The 16442-nt window shown below is 42.1% G+C and overlaps 1 protein-coding gene across 2 annotated transcripts in view; it reads right to left on the minus strand.

Annotated features, from left to right (window-relative positions):
• Window positions 1-2468: 2468 nt before the first annotated feature.
• atp8b3 (ATPase phospholipid transporting 8B3) overlaps window positions 2469-16442 on the minus strand; it is a 39788-nt gene continuing 25814 nt past the window's right edge. Inside the window, exons 11-28 of one of the 2 annotated variants that reach the window (XM_061825816.1) lie at window positions 16345-16433; window positions 15816-16009; window positions 15524-15732; window positions 13377-13408; window positions 13122-13278; window positions 11542-11730; window positions 11244-11356; window positions 10785-10952; window positions 10337-10448; window positions 10179-10254; window positions 9970-10093; window positions 9179-9365; window positions 8870-9093; window positions 8662-8745; window positions 6752-6976; window positions 6531-6669; window positions 5119-5249; window positions 2469-3023 (exon numbers count right to left, since the gene is read on the minus strand). In XM_061825816.1, the coding sequence (XP_061681800.1) occupies window positions 2934-3023; window positions 5119-5249; window positions 6531-6669; window positions 6752-6976; window positions 8662-8745; window positions 8870-9093; window positions 9179-9365; window positions 9970-10093; window positions 10179-10254; window positions 10337-10448; window positions 10785-10952; window positions 11244-11356; window positions 11542-11730; window positions 13122-13278; window positions 13377-13408; window positions 15524-15732; window positions 15816-16009; window positions 16345-16433 (2543 nt within the window). In that variant the 3' untranslated portion in view covers window positions 2469-2933. The remainder of the gene's footprint in view (window positions 3024-5118; window positions 5250-6530; window positions 6670-6751; window positions 6977-8661; window positions 8746-8869; window positions 9094-9178; window positions 9366-9969; window positions 10094-10178; window positions 10255-10336; window positions 10449-10784; window positions 10953-11243; window positions 11357-11541; window positions 11731-13121; window positions 13279-13376; window positions 13409-15523; window positions 15733-15815; window positions 16010-16344; window positions 16434-16442) is intronic. The other variant, XM_061825815.1, reaches the window with a different exon arrangement.

A 16442-nucleotide genomic window follows, 5' to 3' on the forward strand; every position in this document is an offset into this window, starting at 1 on the left:
CAAACAGCCTCGTGTGTGAGTCGTTTCGCTTCGACGGGATCGGTCGACGGCACTACGGGGGGCCTGCCCACATTTATGCCCTCCCCTCCCCCCCTCAGTCACACTGTGCTCTCCCGCTTCTGTTACCCGTTACTCAATCAGAACCAAGTGTCTTTGGGATGGTAGAAGACAATCAGTTTCAAAACTTAAGGAAAAACTAAAAAGGTAGAGAGGAGTCTGCCAGTGGGGGAGGACAAGAAGGGGAGGGGGCAAGGGTCGAATAAAATCCCAGGAGAAAAGAGGCTGTCGGAGTAATGACGCACTGCTGTGCCCTACTGCCAAACACCCGGTGACACTTCCTCTACATGCCATTTCCGTAATTGAAGCGAATATCCTATAAATGGAAAAAATATACACTGCAGGAGTGCTGTGGCGCAAAGACCATGCATCCAATCACCCGCCACTTAACCTCCAGATGAATTGGGTGGGGGGCGGGGGGGAGTATATATAGATATAAAAAGGCTCCGGTTGGTGGCTTTTGCACACAGAACTATGCAAACACCTGACCCCACCCAATCTTAATCGTTGCTGCTGGGTCAGAGTGTAGAACCCCCCCTACCCCCCACCGTAATGACCCCTGAACACCCCACCCCCCCCATAACCACTACCATCCTTCCACGGCGGGCAGCCGACCGCCCCCCCCTTGCCACTCAGGGTTAAAGTAGCGAGTGACCAAGCGAGGGCCGATGCACTGACGTCACAAAAACTGCCACTGACACAAAACCAACTCCACCCCCCCCCTCATTGTTTTTGCAATGTATGTCCATCTTTGCGACCCCCCCTCCCCATAAAGCGCCAAGAAAGGGCCACACACAATCAACGCAAAAGACGCATAGCTCGCACGCGTACGTTTACAAAGCGGTCTGGAGATGGTGGCTCATACTGCGCACCGAGAGCGAGGGCGACGTCTGCCTTTTGAAACCAAAGAAATGAAATCAGAGGGACGACAATCGTGCGAGCAAACCGAGAAGACAACGTTAAGCTCTCCGCACTGCTCTACGGGGTCACGTGACATTTCAGTGGATCATTCTCACCTCGTGCACACACACAAACACACACATACGGTACTTCCACAAATGCACTAAGCAGACGAGGGATGCGCCCACGTGCAAACGTCTTGCTCAGAGAGCCTCTTACCCCCCCGTCCCACCCCTCCTCCCACTGCAGAAGCCAGAGAGCCTGTGGAGGACTTTTTTTAATTTTTCGTTCTACGGTTCACTCTTGCTGAGACTTTGAAAAGGGAAAGGGGAAAAAAAATGAATAACTGTTACAACAACAAAAAAAAAGGATATTGGTAAATTTGCGTGTTTTGAAATTAAAACGATTGTAAAACAAAGGATTTGATCTCACTTTTGTTGTGCTTACACACCAAACGAGACTATAAACGTGGCCTACAGAGCGCAGCTGCTTATAAACCTCAGCCAGTACAATTGTAAAGGAAATACCAATTGGTATATACATACGCCGGAGCTGCGTAAAAGCCGCAAGTACCCACACATTGAAACACGACATATTCACAAGAAAGACAGTACACAGAGTTTGACACTAGCGCCGCCACGCTAATGCCGTGCTAACGCTGGCGCCGTGCTGACACTAGCACTGCCACGCTAATGCTAGCGCGCCTACGTAACGCCGCGCTAACACTAGGTCAGTCACGCTAAAACAGTTGTTCCCAATGTGAGGTCCACAGACCCCCAGTGGGTGAAAAACGTCTTTCCAGGGGGTCTGGGACACGACGTCTGAGACGGAGGAGTAATAATATTACTACTATTTTATACCTAATGAATTGTCTGGAAAAGAAGAATCATGGGTTCAAGATCCAAGGAAGAGCATGTAAGCCAGTAAAATTGAGTATTTCTTTGTAACAGAACGGCATAGCTGTGTCCAGCACTACATTACTGGCGAAAGTTGAGGTTGGGGGTCCGGGAACGTTTTGAACGACTCACTGGGGGTCCGGGCCCAGATTGACTTTGGGAACTACTGAGCTAAAAGGACCGGTTTAAAAAAACAAAACAAAACACATACCTGTAAAAATCACTGAGACACGGCAGTAATACGCTAGCTCAGGCTAACAGGGCCGGAACGGTAAAAGTCACTTCCTCGGCACATATATACCACCGGTCTCACTCTTACCTTTCCCACTCAAGTGCCTCCTTGCGGCCGTTCGAAAAAAATTCACAAATTAGCGTAAGCCGCAGGGTTGAAAGAGTATGAAAAAAGTCGCGGCTCATAAGCCGGAAATTACGGTATCTAAAAATAATAGTACAGTATGTTTTATACACAGTATTTAGAGGGCAGTGGAACAATATGGATGTACATAGGTACAGGTAAAATACAGTGAAAGGGGTGTTAAAGTAATATATGCAGCCATCAGTTTGACTGTATGAGGAATATAAATGTTTAGACACACTTAAGTACTGTACGAATTTAAATCAACCAACCCCATATTGCTAACATTATTAGTAGTATCATGAGCTAGATATAATTATAACCTTTTTTTGTCTATTCCTATTAAAAATCTGCCTTTTGTTGGATCAATGCATGCTTGACAGAGAATAAAGAAAGCTAGTGTTACAACTTTATTTACTAAACTTTTTTTGTTCTTGTAGAATTCCATTTTTAAATTTTGCAATATTTGCTGAAAGGTTTTTAATATTGCTACGTTAGTTTACCTTTTATTTATATTCAAGACCCAATTCCTTGGCCTAAAACAATTCATTGTAGACAATTTCTACAGTTTATTAGAAAATAATTGCCTTAAATATGAGTATGGGCTCTACAGAAAATGAACTACCACCGCTGTACAATCTTGCAATATTTGTCTTAAAAGTCAGCAGTAATTTCTTGGTTTCTTCACGTGGCCATCAAGTCCCAACACTGTTCTGTTTCCGTTCCTACGTGCCGGATCCAAATGAAGGACAAAGAGAAGTCTTCCTCGTGAACTGGGTCCTCGGTTCCACTAGCTGACGGGACGTGCTGTGAACCTGCATCACAATCAGGTCAAAACTCAGTGGCTGCTAATCATGTGGCTTAGAATCATGAAACGTGAAAAAAAAACAAACAAAAAAAAACTTGAAAAGCCGATGGGTAAGGTTGCTAACAAGGGGTACCGTTTAGCTCTCAACAGTACAGTAGGTTTAGGTTCCTAACCCTAACCCTCGGACCCAAAAACCCAAACCTAGAAAGATTTTCCATTGTTGTGTGATACACTTGGAGGATATCTTCACCATACAGCAAAGTTCCTAATGGCAGCGACCTAACCCAAGTCATCCATCCATCATCAGAGCTGCGTATCCTCACAAGGGTCACAGGAGCGCCGGAAACTATCCCAGCCATCTTCGGGCAGGAGAGGGGGTACACCCTGAACTGGTTGCCAGCCACTTGCTTGGCACATAGAAACAAAAAAGCATTCGCATCTCACAATCACACCTATGAGAATCTACAATGAATTAACCCGTGTCAGATAGTAAAGTACAGGGATGAGAATGCCAAATGAGAAAAAAGTCTGGAAAAAAAGCTGGAGGTCTGGGGGTCGCAGGCCCTCAGCGGGGTGCAGGCGCAGGGCCCCGTTGGGGGCCCAGGGGGCGAAGCCCCCGGAAGCTAAGCGATTTTAGCAATTTGTTAGCCCCAAAACCATTAATTTCAACACTGAATTTAACTGTATTTGCGGAAAAAAAAAATGTCTCTTGTTTGGTGCTCTACCAGTACAGCAAAAATTGAAATAGTTTCATTTCTTCAATGCTTGAATTATTGTACTTATTTGAAGCACATTACATATAGCTTCACCATTTGCTAAACTTCAGAATGAATTTTCAATCTCTTTCACTGTTTGATATGGATACACCATTATATTTTCTTTTTGATATGCAGTCAGTTATTCATAGAATTAGTATAGTGTAGAGATGAAGCACAAGTTTTTAGAACAATATGAATAAAAATTACCTTACCACTCGCTCGATCTTCATCTTTTTTTTCCCCTAACACTTTCGCCATGGTAAAACTTTGAACACACCGTCGCTCAGTTTGCGCTAAGTCCCACGCGCCATTACTTGGCTAACTAACAAGTTACACTGCGATTTCTGAGAACCGAGAACACATGGTCTGAAAAAGTCGGAAATCCGCCGATCGGCGGAAAGTTCTCATCCCTGACAGTAAACGTACGTGAAAAATAAACATCCACCCATCCTTCTGAGCCGCTGATCCTCAATCCGACAAAAAGTATAGCAGGAACTGATTGCGCCTTCCTGTGTTTTCTGACCACGCAACTTCAAATGCTGTGCAAAGTGGTAGTTTGTTCCCCTTCCATAAATGCAAAATGACATGTCAGGACAAACTTTATGTAGTCCATTAAAAAAAACACAAAAAAAGATGCAAGCTAACACCAAAAGCTACAAACGCGGTTCAATTGGTATTTAAACCACAATTTTAAGCACAAATCAATTAAAACCAAACTTATTACGCTTCAGTATTTCTACACATTTCCATATTGCATTTGCAGTGCTCTAAAATTAAAAGAAAATAAAAATAGGCAAGGAATCAAGCCCGGGCGTAACGTGAGGCAGGCAAGAATATACCACTGAACAATAAATGCCAAAGTATGTCAACAAAATATATATATATTTTTTATTTTATTTTGTTATACTATAAGTGGTGCGATCAATTTCATACATTTACTCTACAACAGTTAAAAATGAATGCTATTTCAAAGAAACATCTACGGGGTGTCGAGGTGATGATTTGAGTGTGGAATAAGATTGACTGTACATTATTCATTGGAAAACTGTTTTTCAAAATAAGAATCAAGTCAAATGGCATAACAAGGAGGCTCCCCTGCACTTTGTTAAAGAAAATGTTTTATGTTCTTCATTTTTGCATGAAAGTAGTTAAGATAAGCACCCAAAATGTTTTACAGTACCTATGAGGTTTTTTTTGTTACCCTTTAGAAGTGAAAGTCAAAGCAATGTAATGATAAAATAAGGAAATGAACTGCCAAATGAATGCCAAAAGTCACAGCGTAAGTTATTTGAAATGAAAATAAAGCAGGCGCTCATCGCAGAAAGAACACGACAAGAGTTTCACCTTATGCTTGTGGTGCGTGGTTTGGATGACACTGAGGGCGAGGAAGGTCATTGAAGGCAACACAGCCAAACAGGCAGTGAGCAGAGCCGTGAGCCACACGACTGGATCTGCGAAAGCCTCGTCAGATGCACCTGATGAAGAACACGCACACGCTCAAAACGTGCACTTCACGGCATACTTTCTCATACCGTAAATGAATCCCTGCTCCACAGGCTACTGCGGGGTGTGCACGTGTAGCTTTACGCTACCATGACAACTAGTAAGTCTGAATCCAGGGAGAATGGTGACTCCTTACAAAAGTTTATTGGTACCGCCATGTACGGTACGTTTGAAGACACTTCTGTTTGTATGTTAGCTAACGTTTTTTTGTCTTTCCGGCGGTGTTTGCTACGCTACTGAAACGGCTAGCATGTAAGCCTCTAAAGTGTGCTCATGCCTTGTTTTCAAAAACTAAAAATACCATCACCTAACTCCAATCGGCGCATCCAATAACACTGCAGCTCATGTAGTTGTCGCAATGTCATTTCCCCCAAAAGAAAATGGTGGATCTTGGCTTAAGTAGCGACTAAGTCATGGCTGGATAAACTGTGTAGGGGTACTTATTACAGGGGTATCTTGTCATACAGCGTGTTTATGTTATTAATGCGACCATGTCCCAAATCCAACCACAAATCAACCTTCCATTTTGAAAGGAATGGAAATGCCACTAACCCGTACTTTGGCAAGACAACATTACGTGGCTGAGTTAAATTTGAAGCTAAGGAAGTAAATGAGCGCTACCACGATTTGAATTTGAAATGCCACAGAAAACAGGATTTGAATTTGAAATGTAAAGTGATCACATTTTCAATAGTTGCGACAATTCGCTGTCTGAAATTCGCCGTCTGTGCCACCAGGCAGGGTTACTTTAGGTCAGAACCAAATAGCCAGCCAATCCAGTTACGTGACTAAGAAAGCGTAACTGCGATTGGCCGGGTCTTCGGTTCTGACCTGAAATAACCCTGCTGGGAGGCACAGACGACGAATTTCAGACAGCGAATTGTAGCAAATATTGAAAATGTGATGACTTTACATTTCAAATTCAAATCCTGTTTTCCGTGGCATTTCAAATTCAAATCCTGGTGGCACTAATTTACTTCCATATGAAGCATGGACAACAGCTATCAGCACTTTTCACACTTTGTCATGAAGTTTCCCGCCATCATTGCTTCTTAATTTGAAAAAACTGAACACGAGTATTACTACATTAAATGCAGCTATGAAATCTAGACACCTTGCTCATAGAGGCTTTTTTTTTTTTCTTGACAAAGGCTGTTCACAATTATACTTGGTAGTGTAGTTTTACACTTGATTGGCAGGAAAAAGAAATAGTTGTGTATTAAAAAAAATAAAAATAGTCAAGAGTATTGTACCGTAAAATAAATAATCAGCAGGCTCTCTCTGGAAAAAGAACTTGCTGTGTGTGATCCTGGAGCAGATGAAGTAGAGCAGCAAAGAAACACAAACGGCAGCTATGTTGAACTTTGTCCAGTTTCTGGTCAACAGCACGATCTGTTGGGACATCATTTTGAGATTAAGTCAGGCAAAATTACAATACTGTACCGGTGTTCTATTCACCGTTTGCAACTCTGACCTCAATGTTGGCAGTAAATACGGCTGCCATGGACACAGTAACCGCCATGGTCTGGTAGTCGACGGCAGAGTTGTAGTAGACTCCACAGGGAACGAAGAAGAGAACGAGGGAAGCGTAGAGAGCGTACGCCAATGACGCGAACAGCACTCGGGGCCCAGAAAGCTCCTGCCTCTGTCCACACTTGTACAGCTCAGGCCACTTCAGGCTGTTCTCTGCACTCACATCCTACAGTGCAAAAAGTCAGCATGTGGCTACGATGGCTGGAGCCGTACAATGCTAACGACTGTGACATTGGTTGCAACTTTATTTAGACATTTAAAACATACAAAAATCAAAAATTACAGTTCTTTAGATCAAATACAGTAAAAAATGACAACAATGTGAAATATTGAAGCAATGGTGAAGGAATGGCGATGGATGCTGTTGACGTCATATTTGGGAATTGGGGCTACATATCTGCTAGTCTTGCTGGACCCAACTTGATTATATGCAAATTAAAACAGTCATTATTATTAAAAAATAATACATTACAAAATAATTCATTACAGTGGGCCTATATACCGGTGTCTGTAGGCCCAAATCCGAAAGGAATGTTCCTTAAGGACTGCTTATATTTATAGTGTAGAAATTAGCTCTTAATGGAATAGCTAGTGGCAAAGTTTACTACAACTTATTAGAATTAGCTTGGGGCTAAAGCTGAAGTAAAAGTCAGCTCACATCAAAGCTAAAAGCTAATGAGAACATTAGCTAGCTAAAAGATAACGCTGTATATCTTGTGACACTGTTAGCCATTAGCACAACTGCACGTAGAGCTCGTGTGGAGATGACCTAAAAGCTAACTAAGATGTGCTATTGTTGGAGCTAGGCACTAGCTAAGAGTGTAAAATAGCTTCAGGCTAACTAACGGTAAGGGTCTATCTGACTGGCAGATTTGTCGCTGCCGCAACTCAGAAGTCTAAAATATTACTTTTGCCCCCTACAGACCAATTTCCCTGAAGGTTGCGGGGATATCTCCGCACCCAGCAGACTTGAGTTGCCATCCGGATCTCAAGTAAGCTCCAAACCAGTGATATAGACCGTTTATTGTAGCTAGCGGGAATAGAGGGAAAAATACTTACTATAAATCCATAGCCTCTGTAATTGTAGTTGGTTGAAATGGAAGGTTCTTAAAAGATTCATCCAATGCGTAAATGTTGCACCTGTACCTAGTTTCAAATAAACCGTCCGCTGTTTAGCTGCAAATAAATCCTGCTAAATGCTGTCATCTTAATTTTTTTTGACCCAACGCGTTACCAGTAGCTTACAGAAAACGGACAACATAACAAATGACATAGCATTACTAACAAACCAGAAAAACAACTTTTGTACATTTTACACCAAGCCATTTGAAAAGAGATGAAAAGGGGTGTATGTTTTTTTTTTTTTTTACCGTAAAAGTGGAGTCACTTACACCTCCCGCTAGGTTCACGTCACAAAGAGACAAATGGTCAAAACAAGGAAGTCAGGGATTTATATAGAGGAGGAGCTAATTGGACCCCACCAAGTGTTTGCAGTTTCAAGGGGGTGGTGGTGTAGTTTTCTTGTCGCCTGCTTTTCACCAGGCATAGGTTCAGTAATTATATATTCATATATATTTTTGATGAGTGAAAGTTCATTTTTCTATGTTAATATGTATTTGTAGATATTTTTATTGTTATTTTTGGTGTTATGTTTCTCCCATTGAAACTGTGGTCTGATCTGCCAAATAACTTGATTTCAAGTCTTGTTACTTTTGGCGGTTATTATTTTATCAAGCTGCCGGTCGAGAGTTTTAGTTTAGTTTGGCTCATATTTAAGTTTTCCCTCTTATAGACCGACAGCATCACATTATAATTATTATGAATGATGGAAAAATAAGTCAACTTTCTCACCTTTTCAAAGAAGGCCACAAACAAAATTGGGGACGACGTGTAGAAGACAGTGTAAAGAGCGATGAACCATGTCTCATACAAAGACTACAAGACAGAAATAATCATTTTTTAACATGAGCACTGTGAGGAAATAACTATAACTCATCAAAGACTGAAAATCCTACAATCCCCCACCGTTTGAGGCCTTGGCTGCAATTGACATCCCTACCTGAGCACTGTAGCCGTTGAAGATGCCAAACCACAGGTGCACCAGTGCAAAGCTACAGGTCTTGAAAAGGAAGTAGCGCAGGAACAGGGAGATGCGCCGATACGACCAGCGCCCGTGGACCAGCAGCAACCTCTGCAGAAACCGGAAAGAGGACAGGGAAAAGTCTGCATTCTGTACCGCTTGACCTCCCTCCACTCCTGTCAGTCCCACGCCGACATGAGCCGCTGAAATGAACAACAAACGTAATTCAATACTAGAAGTGTCAGTACAAAAAAAATAAAAAATGTTGGGGCGGGATTATTCACTCACTTTTGATCATGTTTACATCATTGGCCCCGTCACCAATGGACAGCGTGATGGCGCTTGTGTGCTTCCGGACCAAAGTGACAATGTCCGCCTTCTGTCCAGGTGTCACCCGGCAGCACAACACTGTCCGACACTGTTGAGCTACGTTCATGAACTTGGCGCCCCACTCTGGTTTCTGGTCGAACTCTGTCTGCAGAGAAACACCAGGTGGTCCTCACTGTACAACGGTCTGATATACATTTCAAGGTTATGAATGGCTTGCCGTGAAGTAATGTGGTCACGTGTCAATATGTGGTCATACAGCATGCTCAAATCTTGCCAGACTTACTATTTTTCATGGCGTACAATTATTACAATTATTTTTTACTCAAATAGTTACCATTGATATACCATTGATACTACCATGTTAGCGTAGGTTAGTAGCAGTGCGCTCCTTTCTGACTTAAAGCTGCAATAGGAATGGATCGCCATCGTTAAAAAAAAAAAAAAAAAAAAAAAAAATATATATATATATATATATATATATACTTAAAAAATATATACATATTTTTTTCTTTTAAACGAGGGGACTCGCAAATCAATGTATCACTGCATAATGTAAAAACCAGTGGGCCTAGTAAGGACCCTTGTGTAACACCACTCACATCTCTCTACAGTGCATCCTTTGTGTGTGTGTGTATATATATATATAAGTACAAGAGAGTACCAAAACAAGAAACAGCAAATAGCATTTAATGGTAGCCTTTTTGCCTTGCTGGATGATATAGTTATTACACAAAAAAATTGATGTTTACAAGCTCAGGGCCAGTCAGGACCACTGCAGTCTGTACGCCAGCCTTTTCCTTTTCAACGGCCCACAGATCTGTCTGCTTGAGTTTGTGGAAATGGACGTCAGGGTCCGGCGATTGGAGGATCTGTCTGTGAATCAAACGTACAAAAATCGGTACTACAGTACGATGCCTTCAAGCTCCCACATGTGTTTGTAGTCTCCATCACAATTGACCTCAACTCCTGCCATTCCAGTAACCTCGCGTCAGGATCCAGTAGTTTAGACGCATATCCAATGTTGACTGCCGTCTCTTGGGAGTCAAAGCCATTACAACAAATTAGGAAATACAAGTTGTACTGCAATGATGTTTTTCCGACTTGGTTATACCATACCTTTTTTGTCCCCCGTGAGCACCCATACTTTAATCCCAGCTTGTTTAAGGAGCGAAATCGTCTCGGGAACGCCTTCCTGGAGTCGGTCCTCTATGGCTGTAACACCTAGAAGCTAGGGATGATAAAAATTGGGCCTATTTTACTGTAGGTGCTCCAAAAAGGATAGAGGTAGTGCTATTCAACTACTTGCTGTCTTTTTCATATAATTTGATCAATAAAAGAAAACATGTTAACAAAAATACAATTTAGCAGTTTGTGTTATTTTAGCATTTTAAGGGATTCATAGTTAAGGTCATTCTTATGACACAGCAAATGATGATAGCCCATTGAAATATACTTCTGTTAATTTTTTACTTAGAATTGTTTAATTTTTTTCATTTTATTTTTTTTGAAAATTCACATGAGCACTATTAAATCATTGAAGTACAGCGTTTGAGTGCGAGCCCACCTGGAGATCTTGCTCCATTTCATCATAAAGCTTCTCCAGCAGGGCGTCGCGGTCGAAGGTCGCCATGGCAACGGCCCGAGCCAGAGTTTTACTCCACTGGTCCCAAGACGTCTCGGAAACCGATCGAACGGCAATGCACAAGGTCCTCAGACAAGCCTCGGAAAAGACCTGGGAAAAAACAACAATACTCAGAGACCTCAGTATGAGCGCTGACCCCTGTTAAAGTTAAGTACTGTAATCCTAAACTATTCAATTTTAAAAATAGTCACATTGTTAAATCTTGGTACAGAGTATATACAAAAATCCACATGCTGCTTCACCAAGTACAAAGAGATTATACAGCCACATGTAGCTGTACGATTTGTTAAATTCCCATTGTGGGCTCTCAGAGAAGTAGATTTTGTGCAGGTCGACGGATTATTGTCTCCAGCAGCGGCTTTGTGTGGATGTGCGAAGTACCTCAAGGGCTTTTTCGGCGCTCTCTTGATGTGGACAGTCCCTCTGCAGCCTCTCCAGTATCACAATGTCAGCTCCCTTACAGTACAGTTTTAAAGCACCCTCTGGCTCCCGGACTATAGCAAATTGGAATAAAACAAACAATCCATGGAGAGCAACCCCCCCCCCAAAAAAAAAAAAAAAAAAATATATATATATATATATATATATATTATATATATATATATATATATATATATATAAAAGTTGAAAGATTGAGGATGAGGCAGAAAGAAAAAAAAAAAAAAAAAGATTCCCTCACCCAAAACTGACATCCGTCGTCTTTGACTGGTAAAGTCAAGCAAAGCCAGCAGCTCGTAGTGATGCGTGACACCCAACTCGGAGACAACCACAAAGTCTCTGCTTCTGGACAGGAAGACCCAGCCCAGCTCCCTGGCGGCGCCGACAAGAGCCTCCTCATCTGGAGATGCTGCTTGGTAAACTAGAGCATCTGAAAGGACATGAACGGTAGAGTACTGTAAAAACTGATGTATCGAACAAGTTAATACTGTAAGGCAAAGATGTTATACAAAGAACGATGTGCACTTTAGTGTGACTTTGGCAGTAGCGTACAGTAGTTGATCAAAGATTTTGGGAAGAAGTAGATGGTCAGCTAAACACAAACATTTTTTTTCCTCTGATGTTCTATTTGTTTATATTACTGCCATATTTAAATTAAAATAGTATTTGTTTGATGGTTTAAGATGGCCACCGGAGTGATGCTAATTTCATAAGGGGTTTCTCATTGTATGTTAGCATTAAGTTAGCAGACTTATTTTAGGATAACGGTAATGGCATTAGTGCTGAGTTAAAAGCATGTATGTCATATAAAGAGCTTGATTTGGTCTTCCTTAGGAGAACTACTATTAGAAACGCAGTAGGGCTCTGAGATCGACTGACTCAGGTCAAATAGTGGAGCGCAGAGTCCAAAGCAAACATGGTGAAGCAGCATTTAGCTATTATGCTGCACACAAATGGAAGAAGTTGCCAACAACGGTGAGGTCAGCCCCAAGTGTGACTGTTTCTAAATCCAGATTGAAAACTCTTCTTTTTTCTCATGCTTTTTAGAATATATCCACTTTTTGATCATATTACTTGTCCTGTATGCGGTTTTAATTGTCTTTTTTTTAAATATTTTCTTTGTCATTTTTATTGTTTTTATCCCATTTTAAATATTTTACCTCCTTCTTTTCAAATGGCTTTAATCATGTAAAGCACATTGAGTTACCTCGTGTATGAAATGCGTTATACAAATAAATTTGCTTTGGTTACCCAGCTAAACACTGCAGTCAGGGAAGGCAAAATCAATACAAATATAAGAAAACAAAAACTGTCAACCTTACTTTAGAAAAATCAACAAATGGAAACAACGCTGAATAACACAAAAGAGGTTTGTGTAAGAACAAAATACAAAACTAGAAACATGAAAACAATTCTGGGATTAAAACTAAGGGAAAAAGTTGCAGCTCGTGGTCTAAATTGAATTCTTCCATGTGACCATGCTTGGAACTCAAAACATTCATATTTCAAATCATCTTTCCTTTTCGAAAATGAATGGAAGTGCCATGAATCCACCCCCCCCCCAAAAAAAAAAAAAAAAAAAAAACAGCGACTCAACTTTCATTTTCAAAAAGAGAAGAGCACTCAACAATATTTGGCAATAAACATTGCAAAGCAAACACTTGTGCTCTTTTTTTGAACAATTGTTCACTTTCTGCCAGATTGCTGCTTGTTGTGAATTGTGCTGCCACAACAGCCAGCACTCATAACTCATTTTTTTGCTCATGATGTAAGACAAAAAAAAACCCAAAAAACCTCAGTGCACAACAACATTCCTCCCACCTTCTTTCCAATGGGCCATGACAGTATGGCACAGCGTCAGTGCGGTGAAGAATTGTCTGATGGTCGGGGACCGTTGCGCTCGGAGACGCTCCACAAGGGCGGGGGCCCACATGAACAGACCGCCTCGCGAAAACGGATTCCAGGTGAGGTCCATCGGCTATCCATGCAAAATATGACATAGCACACGCACTTGAATAACATCCTGCTGCGCACTGGAAAACACTTTGAATTCATACAGAAGTGATCATGCGGTACCTCGGTGTCCTCTGCCCTGACTGATGCATCACCTGTCAGAGTGAAAAAAATTAATAATTGTGCGATATGTGCAGTTGTAACCAAAGATGAACCCGCATTCGCACTACTTTTCCATGGTGAAACGCTGAAATGATCAAAGTTTGATGCTGCACTCCATGAAGATGAGATAGTGTATGGAAAAAAGATTCAGAATTTACTATCGACCACCTCCTGTGTAGTACACAGTGACTGCTGAATCACATTGCTGGAGTTCATCAAAGTATGAGTCCTGGAACTCTGGCGCGGGTATTATCCTGGGATTCGGGGGCGGTGGCCACCACATAATCCTAAATAAAACTGTGACCTGATTTCACTTAGCAGCACATTGGACGAGGGTTCAAATCTGGCTTCGGTTTTGTGGATTTTGCATATTTTCCGCGTGCCTGCGTGGATTTTCTCCGGCTTCTCTGATTTCATCCCATGTTCCCAAAACATGCAGGCTAGTTTGATTTATGACTAACTTGCCCATAGGTGTGAACGTGAGAGTGAATAGTTGTTTGTTTAAATGTGGCCTCCAGGTGGCTGGCGACCAGTTCAGGGTGTATACCACCTGTCCCTCAAATACAGCAGAATGCCCGTGACCCGAGTGAGGATAAGCCCTATGGAAATAGGATGTATGGTTTTCCTGATTTTTTTTCCTCAAGCATTGCATATGCTGTACATGCCGTGAGATGTTAGCATAAAGTCAAGAGGACTTTAATAATGCAAAACTATGTCAATGTTTTAAATACTTCTTTTCCTTTCAGCTCGTCCGGTATAGGGGTCGCCATAGCGTGTCATCTTTTTCCCTCTCAGCATATCTCGTGCATCGTCCTCTCTAACCCCAACTGCCCTCATGTCAGCCCTCACCACATCTATCAACCTTTTCTTTGGTCTTCTCACTCTTTTGCCTGGCAGCGCCATCCTCAGCACCCTTCAACCAACATACTCACTCTCTCGTCTCTGAACATGTCCAAACCATCTAAGTCTGCTCTCTCGTGCCTTGTCTCCAAAACATCGAACTTTGGCTGTCCCTCTAATGAGCTCATTTCTAATCCTATCCAACCTGGTCACTCCGAGCGAGAACCTCAACATCTTCATTTCTGCCACCTCCAGTTCAGCTTCCTGTTGTTTCTTCAGTGCCACCGTCTCTAATCCGTACATCATGGCCGGCCTCACCGCTGTTTTATAAACTTTGCCCTTTATCCTGGCGGAGACTCTTTTGTCACATAGAACACCGGTCACCTTCCACCAACTGTTCCAACCTACTTGGACCCGTTTCTTACCACATTCTCCATTGCTCTGTATTGTTGACCCCAAGTATTTGAAAACGTCCACCCTCGCTGTCTCTTCAGCTAAGCTAAGCTGGTCTGGGCCTACAAGCAAGTTAAAGTTGACGTTTCTACTTGCCCAACTTCCTACTGGGTACTCACGGTCCTCGTTGTAAACGAAACGTAGGTTTTGCCGGATGTGTAAGTACTAACGTTTGATGTTAAATATTAGTTCAGCTCAATTAAATATTAGAATACAGACGCGTTTTGTTTTTAGCGATCTAGGCTAGGCTAACTTAGGCTGAGCAGCTTCAACGCGAATGATATGGCTCCAATTTGGGTACTAAGATTGCACAGATGATGATTTTAGTCCACTGAAGTTGTTCCCAGGAGATGTTTTAAATACACATGTAGTTTTGTTTAATGGTTAGTTTTATAGTTCAACTGGGAAGACTATTGAGAGAAAATCATTAACTATCTGCTGAACTGTCGCTTTTTATAAAATGATTTCAGTTCAGTTCACACCCACAAGACAGTTTTTGCGTCTCAAGTGTTTGCTTGCAATTAAAAAGAAGAAAATGACAGCTCGAGAGCTCACAAACTCAAGTGAGGTCACTCGTATTTCAAGGCTCCCCTAAATTATACATAGATATAAATCCATACACCTACACTGACGAATTAGGTTTTGTGTGTGTTAAATGAATTAAGGTGAAAAATGTCTAAATGATCCTAGTATCCTTTGATTTCTCTGTGTGCACCCCCTGGAAGAAAAAAAAGTTGGCTGCCCATGTAACCACTACTTGAGATATATTACGAACATTTTGTCAATTGTCAATGTAGAAAAAGGTGATCGCTTACCATAGATCTCGCCGGCTATGCAGCACTGCCTGAAGAGCAGACGATTTTGGGTCAGCGTTCCAGTTTTGTCACTCAGCAGGTATTCCACTTGGCCCAGCTCCTCACACAGGGAAGTTGTCCGGGCCTGTGCCGGGCAGTCTGTCTGAGGCCCGTACATCTCCAAATCCCAATTAATGAACTTGCTGTGGAATGTGTGAATCATCTCAAACCTGCGTTGCACACACAAACACGCAGATCATCAATAATTTTACATCCGCACCACCACCGTACATCGCAGCAGGTTAGAACCGACGTGACGTAGAGCATGATGGGCACGGCCGGTCCCAGCAGAATGAAGTAGCTCCAGTAGACCAGGAAGCCCGTGTATACCGGGTCACCGTTGATAACCAGCGCTGACAGAACCTCTGTGCGGCTCATGACCCGGCTTGCAAACACCCCGCAGGCGACGGCCAGAAGAAGAACAGCCAGCAGCAAAAACACCATGATCTGTGGACCCCAAACACGTACGCTTCACTGCCACGCAAAAACATAATTCTACTGTTAAATGAGAAGCACTCAGGATGTATAATTTTTTTTAACGTTAATAATTTTAACATGTGGACGGGGGAGAACAACATATTTGATATTTTTGCAGAATTTTGAAAATGTTGTGGCGGGATATTTACTCAAAGTTGGATCCAATTTAGTACACAACAAGGACAGCATGCTAAAACGGCACTGAAAAACGCAACGGATACATTTTGGTCATCTGCATGTAAGCAATTAATAACATTTATATGTATATTAACTAAGTATTTGATCTCAGATATTGACGCACTCACCACTACCACCGCTCTGTTGAGACTATTCTCCAAGCGAGTTCTCTTCGCTCGCACTTTCCCACAGTTCCTCAGGATCTTCGTGTCGGCACCTGGATCGG

The sequence above is a fragment of the Syngnathoides biaculeatus genome, chromosome 7, assembly GCF_019802595.1.
Source record: "Syngnathoides biaculeatus isolate LvHL_M chromosome 7, ASM1980259v1, whole genome shotgun sequence".
Lineage (NCBI taxonomy): Eukaryota > Metazoa > Chordata > Actinopteri > Syngnathiformes > Syngnathidae > Syngnathoides > Syngnathoides biaculeatus.